The sequence below is a fragment of the Amphimedon queenslandica genome, unplaced genomic scaffold, assembly GCF_000090795.2.
Source record: "Amphimedon queenslandica unplaced genomic scaffold, v1.1 AMPQUscaffold_13457, whole genome shotgun sequence".
Classification (NCBI taxonomy): domain Eukaryota; kingdom Metazoa; phylum Porifera; class Demospongiae; order Haplosclerida; family Niphatidae; genus Amphimedon; species Amphimedon queenslandica.
The window spans coordinates 218,932-236,004 of NW_003546307.1; the positions used below are offsets into that span (position 1 = coordinate 218,932).

A 17,073-nucleotide genomic window follows, 5' to 3' on the forward strand; every position below is an offset into this window, starting at 1 on the left:
GGCGGAGTCTTAATTATCTTAATTAAGATTAATTAGTGGAAACGGCTAGACAGAGAGATGCAATGTCAACCTAACTAATCTTTCCTGCCCCCACTTTCTCCTCTCTTGTTTCCCACTTTTAGTCCTCTCTCTCTCTATTGCTTGTTCTATCTGTTCCAAGGAGGTAAGTTTTGCCTGCTTTTCATCCTCAGTAGCAAAGCGAGTCTCATTTTGTGGTGTTATTTTTTGTTGGGCAGGATGACCAGTACTCAAAATTCGGATTTCAACTCTCCCGAGAACGACTCCAAGTGGAAAGGACTCCTCACGCCTGCTCTTAGAAAAGTAACGTTCAGGAATACTTTTAAATTATCAACTGCACATTTATAGATCAACATGTATATACATACATACAGCATATATACCTACACCATTGTGTTCTCTCTTAACTTTTGTCTTTAAACTTGTAGCCCCCTAGCCTTCCATGCCTCTTTTATCATCTTGAATATTATCATTATTATTATTCACATTGTCCCTCTCTCTCCCCCTCTTTCTCTTCCTCCCCTTTATTCCCCACACATGCTTTGAAGTGTTGGTATGTAAAATGTTTCATTTTCTGTTTGTTTTAGTGCATTGTGCATGTGTGTACATAATTATTGCCTCTAATCTTTTGTGCTTTAAACTCGGTACTTGGAATACGTCATGTTTTGGATTTATTGTACGTAGCCTATTGTGTATTATGCTAATCATCGTGCCAAATTCGACCAACTTGTCATTTCAGCCTATCAACAAGTTAATGATTGTAAAGTTTGGTCTGCCTTGGCTTCGTATTTTGTCTTGTCTCCAAGCTTACCTTTAATACACACTCCCTTCTCTCTCTCTCTGTCCATATCTCTTTCCTCCAATGTATGATTAGCTTAATTTGGTCTCTTTTTTTTCTCAATCTCCCCCTCTCTCCTTCCTCTCCCCCTCTCTCCTTCCTCTCCCCCTCCTTTCTCTCTCCTACCTATATACATGTCACATATAGATTCAGAAGCAGGTTCATCCAAGACTAGATATTGATGATGAAGCCATTGATTTTATTGAGATGCTCCTCCTACAGCTCCTCGGTCGTATCTCAGGTGCTAAGCCTCACACAATACAAGATGTTGAGACTCACGTATCTGCAACTTTTGCATACCCAATTGACGTCTGGTCTCTCAATGAAGCTCGAGAGAAACTCCAGCGACTGGCGTCCAAGAAGAGAGGGGTCTTCCTGTTTCCTATAGACAAGATCCATCTACTGATGATTGTGAGTCGTGTGTGGGTGTGGTTTTATTCTTGATACTCACATAGGACGTGCTCGGGTATAAAGTAGAAGTTAATGTCATTCAGTTTATAATGGCAATTTTGGACTACGTTGCTGCAGACATTTTAAAGGTTAGTAATGATTTGGGTTATGCCCTATTTTGAATCCTTTTCCCAGCTGGCTGGTAATTTTGTAAAGAACACTCGTAAGCCAGCCGTAATAATAATTATGAAAGACATTCAAATGTCAATGTCTGCCGATCCTGTGAGTTTATATGTTGATTGCATCATATGACATGTCATGTGATCTGTTATAGGCTTTACAAGCTCTTTTTGAGCGACCTCTTCAGTCTTCCTCTACTGAGATAGTCAACATTGGAGATATTGAGGTACACTGTACATGTACATGTACACATTCACTTTTACATGTGCATGTACATGTACATGCTAAAGTTTTGTGATGTAAAGGGTACATGTACTCTCTGTGATAATTTAGCTCATTCTCTCGTCATTTTAGATTATAAGACATGCATGTATATGCTTCTAAAAGTTACCATGAACATATTATAATTATTTTAGCAAGACTATGCAACAGTCAGTAAAAGCATGTACTGGTACATGTACAGTATTGTCCTCCTGGATTGTTACAGTTATGCATCCAGTGACACTTTTTCCATCATTCACACTATTATGTACACAGACAGTTGGTTTTTAATTGTTATTAGCTTATTATGATAACATGTGATACATATATTATGTATGCCAAGTGACGGGACGATGATGTTATTTATGTGAACTTTGTAGTTGTTGTGTGTGTTGGTTTTGAGGTTGGAGGCATATTTTTGGGATTATATATTAGTAACGCGGTAGCATTACTACATGTAAGTAGGATTCACCCCCAAACAAAATGGCTGCCACGACTTTTGCAGCCTTGCTATTAGAACATCAGATCAGATAGAATATTAATATTTATTATCTCAAGGCAATGCCTTCATTCATGTCATTGGGAGCTAGGTTAGAGAGATACTGCCTGTATGCCACATTTATGTACATAACTTAATTCAAGTGTCATTTGCTAAAGCGTAATTGAACTGTCATTTACTTAAAGCCCTTAACTTTGAACAATTAAGGCAACCTCTAGACTAAAGAGACAAATTGTCCTGTTCTGTTATACTTTTCTTTTTATTATTATAACTATATGGATATGTTATGACTATATGCTGTATTGTGTAGGTGAAGACTGATCATAGCTCAATGAAATATGATGAGCTGATAAGAGACTTGATTGAAAATGAAACTCAATTCATTCAACAATTAAACCTCATCTTAAAGGTACAATGTAGCCCCTTTGTCTAGGCAGTGTGTCTATTATGCTTAATGTACATGTACATATTATTGCATTATGTCAAACTGTTGATATATTATATGCATATTTACTTTGCTTGACTACATTATCTCTCCATCTATCTTTCCCATTTCCTCCTCATGCTCCTTCCTCTTTTATGCTCACTCTCTTTCATCTTTCTCCCTCTCTCTCTCCCCCTCCCTTCCTTGGTCTCCTTCCCTCCCTCCCTCTTTCTCCCTCCCTCTCTCCCTCCCTCTCCCTCCCTCTCTCTCCCTCCCTCCCTCTCCCTCCCTCCCTCCCTCCCTCCCTCCCTCTCCCTCCCTATTTCTCACATTAGGTAGTCCAGCCTGTGTTTCTAAATGACCCAATGTTGTTCCCGCCAGATGAAGTTGAAATGATATTTGATCCAGTGTTTGACGTGTACGAGCTGTCCGTGCAAATATTAGCTTCTGTAGAGGAAGTGGTGGAAATGGCCAGTGAGATGGAGGAAGGTGCAAGATATCCTCAAATTGGATTCTGTTTTGAAGATGTTGCTGAAGTAAGCTACAGGCTACTGAACCAACCAAAAAAACAACTCACTTTTCATGTGCTCCTTCTCTTTCAATTTTTCTTCCTTACTTAATTCTTTCCTCTTTCTCTCCCCTTGCTTCTCTCAGTGTGATGATTTCTCAGCGTATTTATATTACACTGAGAACTATCAGAATGCTGTCATGGCCCTGGAGGAGTTTTTGACTGATCCTGAAGTTTGCAGCTACTTCAAAGTTAGCCAATGATCATGCACATGCATCTCATTAAACTATTATTATTATTATTTTTTTTTAATTATTATATTCACTGCACCTGATTTATTAACATATTTGATAGGGTTTATCTGATAAAGGTGAGCTGCCTAAGCTGTTCAAGGAAGCTGTCCAATATGTATTGCCCAAAGCATTGTCAGAGCCTATTTATCATTTCTTTTACTACTGCTCAATTATGAAGGTAATCAACACACAACCAGTACATGTACATGTACATGTATGGGAAAATACTCATTGTCTTATTACTCTTATATTCAAATCCATATATGCAGTATTTGTGATGGTTTGTGAGGAATATATGTGCAACTGACACACACACACATCAGCAATCAATAGCATTACAAGCATATTCACATATTCAACTGCCTATTTTGTGTACATATACCATACAGTTTCTATTGGAATTATCTGTACTCCATATGATCATACGTACTGTATGTGCAGCATAATGTACACTGTATGTGTGTGATGTTTTTGTTTGATTATCTCTCTCTCTCTTTGTGTACTGTTTTCTCTCTTTCCTACATTGTGTAGCACATGAGTACAGCAACTGAGGATAATGATGATTACATTGCCTTTGAATCTGTTAGTGAACTCTATCTGTCTTCATTTGAATTATCTCTCTCTCTCTCTCTCCAACAGGCCATTAGTAGTACATTAGTTCATAAGTTACAAATTGAAAAAGAGTCACAGCGCTTCCTTGCAAGAAGAAGGTATGATAAGAGAGAGAGAGAGGGGAGAGGTAGAGTGCATCCAAAAATTATTGGATCTACATGTACATGTATAGTATACTATAATAACTTAGATACATGTACATGTATATATGTACATACATGTATGAGTACTGTATTGATGTTGCATATAGTAGAGTCAGTTTTAGTATACATGTATAATGCATGTACATGTACACGTACATATATGTGACTACGTGTGTGTTTTACATGTACATGTACATGTACAATAAAGCCTAATCTTATTTGCATATAGAATTTATTGTAATTATTATTATAGTTATTACTCATTGTTATCTTTAGGGAGGATATTGGGTTATTTGGAAGAAGAGTTGGGTACAGAAACTCAATGAAGAAACTGATTGAGCTACAGTCAAAGATTGAGGGATGGGAGGTGAGCTATAATGTACATGTAATGTGTAACATATGCTCCTTCTTTTTGTCTGTCTGTCTCCCTCTCTCTCTCTCTCTTCCTCTCTCTTTCTCTCCCTCTCCCTCTCTCTCTCTCTCCCTCTCTCTCCCTCTCTCTCTCCCTCTCTCTCCCTCTCTCTCTCCCCCCCCTCTCTCTCCCTCTCTCTCTCCTTTAGGGATCAGACATTCATACCCAATCAACAGAGCTTGTCAAAGGTAAGCCCCGTTGCTATGGTAATGATTGACTCCACCCACTAGAGGGTGCACTGTGTCTCGTAAGAGAAGGAGGAAGAAGGGTGAGCTTTTTATTTTTAATTTAATTATTTAATTGATTTGTTTATTTATGTAGTCGTCAAGACAGAAGATGGACAGGCATGTCCTGTTACTGGACGGTTTGGTCCTTTGCTGTAAGACTGTGAGTTAATAATGACACATTATTTAATTAGATATCATTTATTTATTATATTATTTATATAGAAAAAGGCAGCCACTTCTACATCATCAGCTGAATATAAACTAAAGGAGAAGATCAACATGAGAGGAGCGGTCCAACTCATTGACCTTGAAGACACAGACGGTAAGAACCATGACGACTGTTGCTATAACAACAACATGACTTTCCCTCCCTCTCTCACTCTCTCTCTTTCAGATCTCAAATTTGCCTTTGAAATAAGAGAAGGAGACAGCCCTGGGTATATATTTGTTACTGTATCGCCACCGGAAAAGAATGAATGGATGTGTGCCTTTACTATACTGCTAGTTCGGAGGTACTCTCTTACCTTATTGTAGTCTTGTGACATATAACCAACCCTTCCTCCTTTTAGACCATTTGAGAGGATGCTTGATAGCAAGTTAAGAGATGAGGAGAGCAATATCCCTGTCCTGGTACCAGACCTAAAGCTATACAAGTAAATCAATCATTTTAAGGCAACACCATTATATAATTGTATAAAAGTTATATTTGAATTGTTTTTAATGCCAAAGTAAATGTAGTTTGGGTGTACTATGCATACATATTAAGTGAGTGAAATTTGAAGATTTTCAATAATTTATACACATTAATTTCTCATTATGAAACATTTCCCTTTAGTGCATACATGCATACTGTAATGGTACATGCATGTATACATGTGTCTGTACAATGTGATATCAGTGTTTGTTTGTTTATGCCCTCAGCTTATAATCATGACACGAATACTAGGAATAGTCTCTCTTCAAGAGGATATAGTTATTTCCACATTTACTATCTCATTTTATAATTAGTTTGTTTTATTGTATATTTCCTCACATACATGTAACACATGTACATAAGTTATAAGATAATCATGTACGTGTACATGTACAGCTACATGTATACAGTACATAATTTTATAAGATAATCATGTACTGTGTGTGTGACTTTTCATGATGCATGTACATGTTAGTACATGTTCATGTATGCATGTATTTTTCTGGTTTACTGTCACTTTGTTTTGTCATTCAGTGTATCCCAGCTATAGTCTAAGTACAGTTATTCTGTTGTGTATACATAAGCTGCTTCACCTGTATATAGGAAGGGAAACCAATAATTGGTATATTTTTAAAGTGAAAGTCTCAGCTGGCACGTCTTTTCATTTGAATGTAAACATATTGTACGTGTAACCTATCATTCCCAAAATTCACTTGTACATGTTCTAGTTGTTCTTTATAAATATGTGCAATATGTAACACTTCCATGTTCACGTACATGTTCGTTAGGTTTGCCGAGCCGGACTCTGACGATAATATTATGTTTGAGGAGGAGCAGCGCGACAATCAAGTTCTCATAAAAGCTGGAAACATTTATAAACTAGTTGAGAGACTCACTTTCCATGAATATGCAGGTACTGTATGCTTGTACATGACATTGTATAGGGGGATACTGTACATGTATAATGTAATGGTGTATAATACCGCTCTCTCTCTTTCTTTAGATCCAACATTTGTCCAAACGTTCCTCATGACCTATCGCTCTTTCTGTAAACCAGGAGAGCTCCTCAATTTGTTAATAGAGCGATATCAGATACCACTCCCTATTGATCCTAATGATCAAGACGTGAGGATTGACCCTTTGAAAAGGGAAGCCATCAAGAGATTCAAAGCTAACTATGTATCGCCGATACACCTCAGGTACATGTACATGTACATACATGTACATGCACATGTATGTACATGTATATGTATGTACATGCACATGTATGTACATGCACATGTATGTACATACACATGTATGTACATGTATATGTATGTACATGTACATGCATGTACATGTACATGTATGTACATGTACATGCATAACTCGATGAGCTCTGCATGATGACAAATGTTGTTGTTTCAAAGTTGGGAATTTATTGCATGTGTACATGTACATCTACATTTTATGGAGCTATTTCTTCATTATCATATTGTAATCTTAGCTTTCTTATTATTATAATCTTTACCTCTTCTTCTCTTATTATGCCTATAGAGTGCTCAATGTCTTGCATCACTGGGTTAAGGATCATTATTATGATTTTCAGCAAGACCCCTCAGTACTGGAGCAGTTGAAAGAGTTTGTGGGCACAGTGAAAGCAAAGAACATGCAAAAGTGGATAGCATCGATACACAGAGCATTGTCTAAAGTGAGACATTATGTTCACACGTATCATTATGCTTCCCCTTTCTCCCCCTCCCCCTACAGAAAGAAGGAGGAGAGCACATACCCTCTAGCTCTGATCAAGTCTTCTTTGAGCCTCCTCCACCAATAGAGTGGTTCGCCACTAAGTCAAGGGATGAGTTTCATATACTAAATGTTAGCATATCACACACACACACACAGAGTTGTACTTTATACATGTACATGTATATTCATAGAATTATGCATTAGCTTATAATCCTTTGTCATTTCTCTTCTATCAATCCTTAGCTTCATCCACTTGAATTCGCTCGTCAGCTCACCCTCATACTCTCTGATCTCTTCAGGTAAGGAAATGACATTATTAGTTTACATGTGTAGTTGATATGTTTTATATAATAATTATTGTGTGTGTAATTAAAGGGCAATTAAATCAGCCGAACTTGTTGATGCCTCGTGGACCAAGGAGCACAAGAAGGAGAATAGCTCACCGAATCTCTTAAAGATGAGCCGCTTTGAGACAAGAGTATGTTAACAGTTAACATACCGGTACATGTATATTTCATGTACATATATGCATGCATATATACTGTACTTAGCAATTATAAGTGATTCAGTACAATAATGTTCAATCAATGTAATTGAAATATGCTATTCTATGGGTGTGTGTGTGTGTGTGTGTGTGTGTGTGTAATGCCATTGTTTGTGCAGCTGGCCCAGTATTGGGTTGGACTTATTAGCAGCCACTAATGACACACTAATGCTTCAGTTCAATAATTTCACACATATTTGTGTACTACATGTATAAAAGTACATGTGTATGTACATGTACGATTTACATATATGGTGCTGTCTTTAATTGAATGTGTGGGTGAGTGAGCAATGTGACCTTTCCAACATCCCAAAAACAAGAGTAATGGATATATTAACTTTGTGCACCATATTGAGCTTTTTATTATATCATACATTGTATTTTGATGGTGTAAATGTACTCGGTGCACATTTGTATGTAAATTTTATTCATATTCTTATTACTCATCCATGCACCACACCACTAGATCACCAACTGGCTTCGTTACCACATCGTGTTTACCGAAAACTTTGAGGAAAGAGTAGCAGTCTGCTCCAGACTAGTGGATATAATGGAGGTAATTGGTGGGTGATGCCCCTACTCATTAACAGCTAATGAGGATTAATAATAATTATTTTAATTAATTTGATTTCATGAGATTTTATTTTGTAGGAATTGAGGTCCATGAATAATTTTGCTGCACTCTTTGCCTTCAACGCAGCCTTTCAGTCCTCTCAGGTCTACAGACTCAAGCACACTTGGAAGGTTAGGAATGAATAAGGATAGTCCCCCTTCTTTCTCAAGCCAATCATACATGGCACGTACATGTACATGTACATGTACATGTAAATCATGTATTGGTTGTTTTTATGAAAAAATTAGTAGGTGGTTTGCCAAAATATTTATTCACCAGAAATTGATTAGTACATGTACACATGTACATGTGTACATGTACACTTGTCTTCATAGTACATGTATATGTAATAGTAAAATTAATATAATTATCTTGTATTAAATGTATTTCATTGTTTGTAGGAGATTTCCCCTAAGAGGAAGCAGGTCCTTGAAGAGATACAGCAAGTTGCTTCAACTGATAAAGGATACAAGAATTATAAAGAGAAGCTGAGATCAATAGACCCACCTTGTGTACCTTTTGTAGGTAAGTATATAATTATATGTATGAACAGATTATTATTATTATTATGATTATTATTATACAATTTTTTTCAAATTTTAACAGGTATGTATTTGACCTGGATCGTATTTATAAAGGATGGGAATGATGGGAAAATCAAGGGAAAACCTGACGATTTTATTAACTTTAAGAAGAGGTAGAATTGGCACCTGTGTGTCACCACTATTTTATATTTTAACTCCCATACTTTTTCCTTCTTCTCTACTCCTCGCCACCGCTCCCTCTCTCTCTGTAGGCGTATGATTGCTAATATTCTTCATGAAATCCAGCAATACCAGAACTTCCCTTATCGCTTGAGGGCGGAGCCTTCTATCCAAGACTTCCTTCAGTCGCATGATCCAAAAGGAGACATGGGTGACAATCAGTATGAGGATTACTTGTACGACCATTCGGTGGAGATAGAACCAAGAGATCAGCCTTACAAGAAAGCAGTGAGTTGCTGGATTCATTTATTAGAGCACTCATTCATAAAACCTGTTTTAATTTCTCCTATCATACATACATGCATATACAAATACACGTTATACATACACACACACATAACAGCCCAGAGATTATAAAGGAGAATTAAAGCCTCCAAGTGCCGGTGGCCAGTTAGGTGGCACCCTATCCCATTTCCTTCCTATTAATACGATAAGACGTACTCCTGGAGATAAGAAGAAGCAAGCCGCCTCTCTTGACGATGATACAATATCAGTCGTCAGTGCAGATGCACCATTACTCCCTGCATCAGCTTCAATGAGCAGTATTGAAGTGGTAGAAGAGAATAACAAATCGTTGGGCGAGACTCAGTCGTTAGCTCCAACTCCGCCCCCTATACCACCTAAACTACCGCACACGTCTTCACTAGGTGCCATTGATCTTGCCTCTCCAACTCTCTCGCTTACTCTACCCAGGATTCCTCCGCGATCTAATTCTCCTAAACTCGAGTCTCTTCCAGAGTCCTACTTGACTTATCGTAAGCCTCATCGGCTTCCCCCGGAGATACCGGATAATGATATCCCACCACGCCCACCTCACAATTTCCCGCGTGACAACGATGTAGCTCCACCTGCCATTCCTCCACACGGGGAGGTACCAAGATACGGTAGTAGCCCAATGTTACCACGGGATAATAATTCGTCGCTTCATAATCACGAAGTGCCCCATCGCCTCTCCGTTGATAGCTTTTCGTCACAGCCTCCTCCTCGCCCACCGAGATTGAGCACCCCGTTGGTAATGACTCCGCCCACTCCCAATAACGATAAGGGGCTACCCCCTCCGATCCCTCGTCGCTCTTATTCTCCTCCCTCTCTCACTCCTACTCGTTCTAACAGATCAGAGTCACCGCCCCCACCACGCCCACCTCCTCCAGTAAAATCGGCCACTCCTCCAAACGATAAAGACAATTCAAAGAACGTAGTGTTTAAGTATGATAAAGATGAGGGGGCTCCGCCCATTTTACCACCACGCCTCTCGCCTAAGATTGGAACTACTAGTACAGACAAGCCTACAGGTGGCCCTCCTCCTATACCTCCAAAGTCTAATAGGTGATAGATAGCAATAGTTTACTTTACTTCTCACTCGCATCCTATTACTGTTATATATATATAAGAACAACTATTGTTATTATTATTATTATTATTATTATTATTATTATGGACACTTCAGTAGATTTCTTAGTATCGATGCTGTATGTATCAGAAAACCTATTCAACAATGTGTGCCGTATGATGATATTATTATTATTAATTATTATTATAATTCTTATTATTATTAACATATTTTGTTGTTGTAATAAAAACTTTTGTGTTATCTCTCATTAGCGTTCTTTTATAATCATATTAATTATTATTATTATTATTATTGTTGTTATTATTATCATTCTCATTTCTGTTATGTTCTTGAAAAGTTGAATGTCATCTTGTTCTGAATATCGATATCTTTCAAAGCCTACAAAGGGAGAGAGAGAAAGAATAGGAGGTTAGTTTTAGAATTTAAACTCTCAACAACTCTCACTTGTTTAAATTCTTCAAGAGATATAAATTGATCTTCATTGATATCAGCTTCTCTCATTGTTCTCTTGACAATGGAGTAGACCTGCTCCTGTGCTATATGATGACCAACCAGACAAGACAGGACCTGCATACACAGAATGATTTAAAAGCATGTGAACATAATTATAATGATTTAAAAGCATGTGAACATAAAAATCCTAACGATTTAAAAGGATGTGAACATAAAAATCCTAACGATTTAAAAGGATGTGAACATATAGATGAATCCTTACATGTGCTAGGTCATCTTTTGATAGCTTCCCATCTCTGTCCTTGTCATATATCTTGAATAAGACTAACACATCAGTGAGAGAGAGAGAGAGGGGGAGGAGGGGAGAAAGAGGAGTGCTCATTACATCACTTCTTAGTTCACTTACATTCAATCCTCTTTTCATCACAGCTGGTAGTACCATCCCCTTTGTTTTTATTATGAAAGAGAGCAAGCGTGCGTATGAACTGACGGAAATTAACCTCTTCAACAACTCGACTGGAATTCTCTCTAAAGTAATGCACGTATACATAACAAAATATAAAAACACATGTACAGTGTACAATCAATCATCATAGAAATTGAAGACTATAAAGGAGATGAATGTCATGCTACTGTGTGCATGACTGTCCCACCTAGCTAGTTGCTACCACTTAGTTCGTAAAAGTTACAACTTACTCGTCAAGGAAGAATACATCAATGATTCTTGTTCCTAAAGGATTGATGGCCAGATCGGGTATCAGCATCAAGTCTTGGCGACTACAATAAGATAAGATAGAGTCATTGGCCTGTACTGTTGTGTGTTTCTTACGTTAGGTAGCCCTTGCTTCTCTTGTCTAGGTGAGAAAATCTTGAGTAGAGGCGACGGATTTGACTATTATCGACTACAAATATAAATAATGGTACATATATTGGTAAAGGGGCCTCTTACAGCCAGTCTCGGCTCTTATTTGCTCGTAATCTTCTTCAGTTAAATTGATAGAACTCGAGTTACCCATTCTTGCAAGTTCTGGATTTATTTGGAGGCGGGGCTAATTGTATAGCCACGCCCATATATTTATTAATTAGGTTGGGTTGTTATGGCAACTAATAATTAATTTTATAATCTTTAGAGGGAAGAAAAGGGAAAAGGCCAGCCATGAAATACAGTATCAAGATATTTGCAAGGATACGTCCTACTAAAAAGGCAACTGGAGTAAGTAGCATGAATGCAGCCCAATGAATTCCCTTAATAATCTTTCGTTTAAACACTTGATCAAACAGTCTTACGAAATTGGTACAGATGAGGACACGCCCAAATTGACTTTCATAATACCCCGTTTAGCCTCTGATGGATATGTCAATAACAAGAAGGAGGTTTTCACTTTCAAGTAAATTATTCATTTTAATTTAATTTATTATTATTATTAATATTTAAAAAAGGTTTACTGAGGTTTTTGGCGACGAAGTCAAGCAAGATCAAATATTTGACACTGTGGCTAGACCAGTCATTGAAAAGTAATTACAATAATCAATTAAAATCCTTTAATTCTCGTGCATGTATACTTTTCAATTTCTTTCCAAGTTGTCTTGAAGGCTACAATGGCACCATTTTCGCATACGGTCAGGTAAGAATGGCTTTTATATTTTAAGCAGAGATGCACTGTAGTCGCTTATCATGACAGACTAATTCTGGTAAGACGTTTACCATTACTGGTGGAGCCGAGAGATATTCAGACAGAGGGATAATACCACGGACATTGTCATACCTGTTTCAGCAATACCTTAAAGTGTGTAGTTAAATAATTATGGTCTTTCTCTCTCTCTCTCTCTCTCTCTCTCTCTCTCTACTTTATTCTCTTTTGTTCTTTTCATCTATTTTTACAGTTATTTCTATGTTGTAGATCTGATTCCGATCAAAATTACATTGTTTAAAAATTTTTAAGTTGCTCTAAAATCGGGCCAGATTTTTTACGAATTTTAAAAGTTGCTTCAAAATTGGGCCAAAGTCCCTGTACTATAGTACAGGGTCGCGGGCCAAATTTTGCCAAAAATTAAAAGTAGAGAATTCTACATTTTTATAATATTTTCTGCTGCATATACATGCACTTATGTTGCGTAGAAAGTTTGAGCTCATTCCGATTGAAATTAGATTTTTTATGAATTTTTAAAGTTGCTCCAAAATCAGGCCACAGTCCCTGTACTATAGTACAGGGTCTCGGGCCAAATTTTGCCAAAAATTAAAAATTGAAAAGTATCTATTTTTATAATGTTTTCTGATGCATATACATGTACTTATGTTGTGTAGAAAGTTTGAGCTGATTCCGATAAAAATTTGATTTTTTATGGATTTTTAAAGTTGCTCCAAAATTGGGCCAAAGTCCCTATACTATCAGTACAGGGACTGGGTTTTTGGTTGTCACAGATTTCGTGACAATGGAAAAAATGTGTTTTTTTTTGTCATGGGCCAAAGTCCCTGTTCAGAATGAACTGGTTGCATGTCTTTCATATTCTCAGTCTCCAGGGACAGTGTTCACTACTCAAGTATCATACCTTGAGATTTATAATGAAAATGGCTACGACTTACTTGATCCAAAGCACGAAGCCTCTAAACTTGAAGACCTACCGTAAGAGAGAGGAGAGAGAGAGAGAGAGAAAGAGAGAAGACTGAAAGTATTGTATTGTTAGGAGAGTTGCTCTGTTTGAAGGAAGCAATGGTGAGATTCATCTGAAGAATCTATCAATGCATTCGGTCACTAGTGAAGAGGAAGGTACAAATAATAATATGAGAATTAAATAATGAAAATAATAATTATTTTTCAGCTCTTAATTGGTTATTTCTTGGTGATACAAACAGAATGATAGCTGAGGTATGCCTAATATATATACATACATATATATATATATATTAAACACACGTATATACATGTATATACATATTTATGCTAGTTTCTACGTATAGAGTTCAATAATTTATTATTTTCTCATTCATTTCCCAGACTCCTATGAACATGGCCTCTACAAGATCTCATTGTATATTCACTATTCATGTCACCAGTAGAGAGTCTGGGGCCGATACTATTAGAAAATCAAAACTGCATCTTGTTGATCTGGCAGGGTAAGTGGATGTTGCTTAATTAATTAATTATTGATGCATTGGTCAATCAGATCAGAGCGTATCGGTAAGACTGGTGTAGGTGGAGCTTTATTAACTGAAGCTAAATACATCAACTTGTCACTACATTCTCTTGAACAGGTAACCATTTCAATTAACTGATTATTACTAGTAGACATAATACAATAATACATTAAATTTCATGTTCTTTTAAGTCTCAAAATTTTGCACTGCAGCTACAAGTACTTGTACATACATGTATATTCCATATTTAATGAGTACAGTGTACATGTACTTTTAATCATGTATTGCTTTATATTACATATGCATTACAGGTTATTGTTGCCTTGTCAGAGAAGTCCCGTTCACATATACCTTACCGTAACTCCATGATGACTTCTGTATTAAGAGACAGGTAAATATTATTATTATTATGATTAATATTACAATAACAGATGGACTGGTACTGGATCTATACTGTATGTACTGTATGATTTGTTACTTTAGTTTAGGAGGTAACTGCATGACGTCAATGATAGCAACACTGTCAATTGAAAAGACTAATATTGAAGTGAGAGAGAGAGGGGGGGAGAGAGAGAGGGGGGAGAGAGAGAGAAGGGGGAGGTAGAGGGGGAGGGGGGGAGGGAGAGAGGGAGGGAGGGTAGCGACTAGCGATATGCATGTAGATGAGCTGAAAGTGTGAAATTGTGAATCCAAAGTGCTAGCTTAGTTGTTAAATCTCACTATGTCCTACTTATACTATAATAATAGGAGTCTATATCAACCTGTCGTTTCTCACAGCGTGTTGCACTAATAAAGAATGAAGCACTCCTTAATGAAGAGGTTGATCCATCACTGGTAAGCTAATATGCTAATGTCTAGTTCAGCCATTGATGGATTAATGTTAAAGATGGTGGCTAGACTACAGCAGCGAGTTGAAGAGCTCAAACAAGAACTTGTTTTGGCGACTGGAGAAGAAAGGACAGATGAGCTAACTGATGAGGAAAAATCCAGGTACAGTTACAACAATCTTTTTCTAGTTTTAATTTTCTTGTGACTATTAAAGTGTAAGGAGTTCTGTGACTGAGTTTATTGAGAGCAAGGAAATGTCGTATTTAAGTTTTAATCCTCCAGACATGAGGAAAATCCAATTAGCTTTTCAGATTTTGAAAGTAAGTGAATGAGAGAGAAAGAGGTGGGAAAAATATGATAGCTAGATACATAAGCATGTTTTATGATAATTATTAAATTGTGTACTTTTAGGAGACAATATTAACAGAAAGACAATCAGAAAAGTAAGTATAAAATATTGAATTATGAGAAACTTTCTATTCTACAACTATTGAGCTTACAATGTCCAATTGTCCATACACATTTATTGCTGCCATTTATACTGTGGTTCATTCATATAGAGATTCTTCATCACATTTATTAAAGAAAGAGAGAGAAGGGGAGGGGGATTCAAACTCCACTGGCAATGTTAGTAATGTTGAAATGAAGAGACTCCAAGATATGGTGCATCAAAGAGATGAAGAGCTAAGTTAGTTACAGACAAACAATTTTATTATTGTTGATTATTATTATTATTATTATTATTATTATTGTTGTTGTTGTTGTTGTTGTTGTTAAGTAGATGCCTTGTTGAAGATGTTCAAGCAGGAGAAAAAGCTGGTAGCTGAGAGAGAGAAATTACTAAAAGAACACTCCATACAATGGACCGAGAGACCCAAATCACCTCGTCTAGGAAGGACGAGCCCACTCTCCACTTCCTCTGTACCGAGTAATTTAGCCACACCTTCCAGTACGGTGACCACACCTCCTAGTGTTACATCTGTGGCCACACCCATTAATGATAAGAGGGCTCTTATAAGAGCTGGTGGGTTGAAGCATTATTTATTTATTTATTTATTTATTTATTTATTTTTAGAATTATCGAAGGCACGTCAGTTAGCATTTGACAATTATAGGCGGAATATTGCTGACACTGCATTATTGGATCAGCACAAAGATACCCTTAAAAAGAAGTGAGTTTAGCTGGTTGCCATGGTGCATGATGTCCCCTGTTAATAAATGAATGTGTTTAGGTACAGTGAAGCTAAAGATTTAGGAGAGCAAGTTAATAAATCAAGATTACATATTAGTAAGCTACATATACATGTAGTTATTCTTTCATTTTTTCTTTTTTCTTTTTTAGATCAACTAAAAACGAAACTTGATAAACTTAAGCTAACCAGAGGCTTGCAAGGTATTCCCAGGCTAATTCCTTCTCTCACCTCTCTCTCTCCTTTTTTCTCTATCTTCTAAATATGCCTTACTCCATTATTAATAGACAATCATCAAGAAGATGTAAGTGTCAGTGAAGAAAACACCAGAACAGCTTTAGAAGAAGAGAAGACAGAGTACATAATGCACACACACATTCACATGTCATGTACACAACTATTGCTGCATAGAAAAAACAGTACATACTGCTCTATTAGTAGTAGTTTTAACTATGAAAATGTAGCACTTTGTATTTTGCAGTCACACAAAACTGTTACTTTCTAATCATTATTTTTAGGTTTAAGAAGATGTACACACGTTTAAAAGAACTCAAGACTGAGATCGAACATGTCCAGCATTTGCTAGAGCGTGCTAAAGTCCAGCTCCAGCGTGATTTTGATCACTGGTGGACCACTCAAGTAACCCAGTATTGTAATAGTACCTATTATTATTACTTTGCTATAGAACTCATCTTCAAATTCTTCTTCGTCTTCTCCTATGGCATCTCACGAGGAAGGAGAGTCTCTAAAACTTGTCAAGCCGGTTTCAGAAACAATTTCCTTAGTCAGAGACACGAGGGCCAACGATGATATTGTTGCATTTTATAAAGCTCGTCAAAAAATGACCCAAAAACTCTCTTCTAAATAATGATAATGATTAATAATAATTGTGAATACTAAATAATGATAATGATTAATAATAATTGTGAATATTCTTAACTAAGTTAAATTGGAATTGACCAAT

At 36.8% G+C, this 17,073-nt stretch overlaps 3 protein-coding genes across 3 annotated transcripts; 2 read left to right on the forward strand and 1 right to left on the reverse strand.

Moving 5' to 3' along the window:
* The first annotated feature begins 46 nt into the window (after nt 1-46).
* Nucleotides 47-10,861, forward strand: LOC100632365 (son of sevenless homolog 1-like). The gene is made up of 31 exons (XM_019994994.1): nt 47-163; nt 237-321; nt 1,004-1,267; nt 1,312-1,395; nt 1,442-1,528; nt 1,581-1,652; nt 2,497-2,595; nt 2,946-3,146; nt 3,265-3,369; nt 3,473-3,589; nt 3,943-3,993; nt 4,051-4,121; nt 4,443-4,533; nt 4,727-4,766; nt 4,809-4,846; nt 4,900-4,965; nt 5,028-5,127; nt 5,200-5,317; nt 5,375-5,458; nt 6,288-6,412; nt 6,503-6,698; nt 7,036-7,189; nt 7,249-7,359; nt 7,474-7,529; nt 7,606-7,708; nt 8,241-8,330; nt 8,426-8,518; nt 8,789-8,912; nt 8,994-9,084; nt 9,184-9,379; nt 9,495-10,861. The coding sequence occupies exons 2-31, from the start codon at nt 238-240 to the stop codon at nt 10,479-10,481; spliced, it is 4,098 nt and encodes a 1,365-aa protein (XP_019850553.1). The 5' UTR covers nt 47-163; nt 237; the 3' UTR covers nt 10,482-10,861.
* LOC100639856 (calcineurin B homologous protein 1-like) lies at nt 10,712-12,014 on the reverse strand. Its single transcript, XM_003385521.3, has 7 exons — nt 11,905-12,014; nt 11,785-11,857; nt 11,652-11,732; nt 11,362-11,483; nt 11,218-11,279; nt 10,947-11,069; nt 10,712-10,880 (listed from the first exon to the last, which is right to left on the reverse strand). Exons 1-7 carry the CDS (start codon nt 11,969-11,971, stop codon nt 10,824-10,826), a joined length of 585 nt encoding a protein of 194 aa, XP_003385569.1. The 5' UTR covers nt 11,972-12,014; the 3' UTR covers nt 10,712-10,823.
* Nucleotides 12,015-12,044: 30 nt separating this feature from the next.
* LOC100632490 (kinesin-like protein KIF6) lies at nt 12,045-17,064 on the forward strand. The gene is made up of 24 exons (XM_011404830.2): nt 12,045-12,168; nt 12,237-12,343; nt 12,396-12,470; nt 12,538-12,580; nt 12,638-12,742; nt 13,470-13,579; nt 13,641-13,723; nt 13,776-13,822; nt 13,952-14,070; nt 14,121-14,208; nt 14,403-14,482; nt 14,575-14,638; nt 14,839-14,925; nt 14,978-15,081; nt 15,134-15,239; nt 15,331-15,362; nt 15,480-15,607; nt 15,701-15,943; nt 15,995-16,091; nt 16,152-16,207; nt 16,262-16,312; nt 16,397-16,466; nt 16,628-16,748; nt 16,795-17,064. Exons 1-24 carry the CDS (start codon nt 12,112-12,114, stop codon nt 16,975-16,977), a joined length of 2,256 nt encoding a protein of 751 aa, XP_011403132.1. The 5' UTR covers nt 12,045-12,111; the 3' UTR covers nt 16,978-17,064.
* Nucleotides 17,065-17,073: the final 9 nt, after the last annotated feature.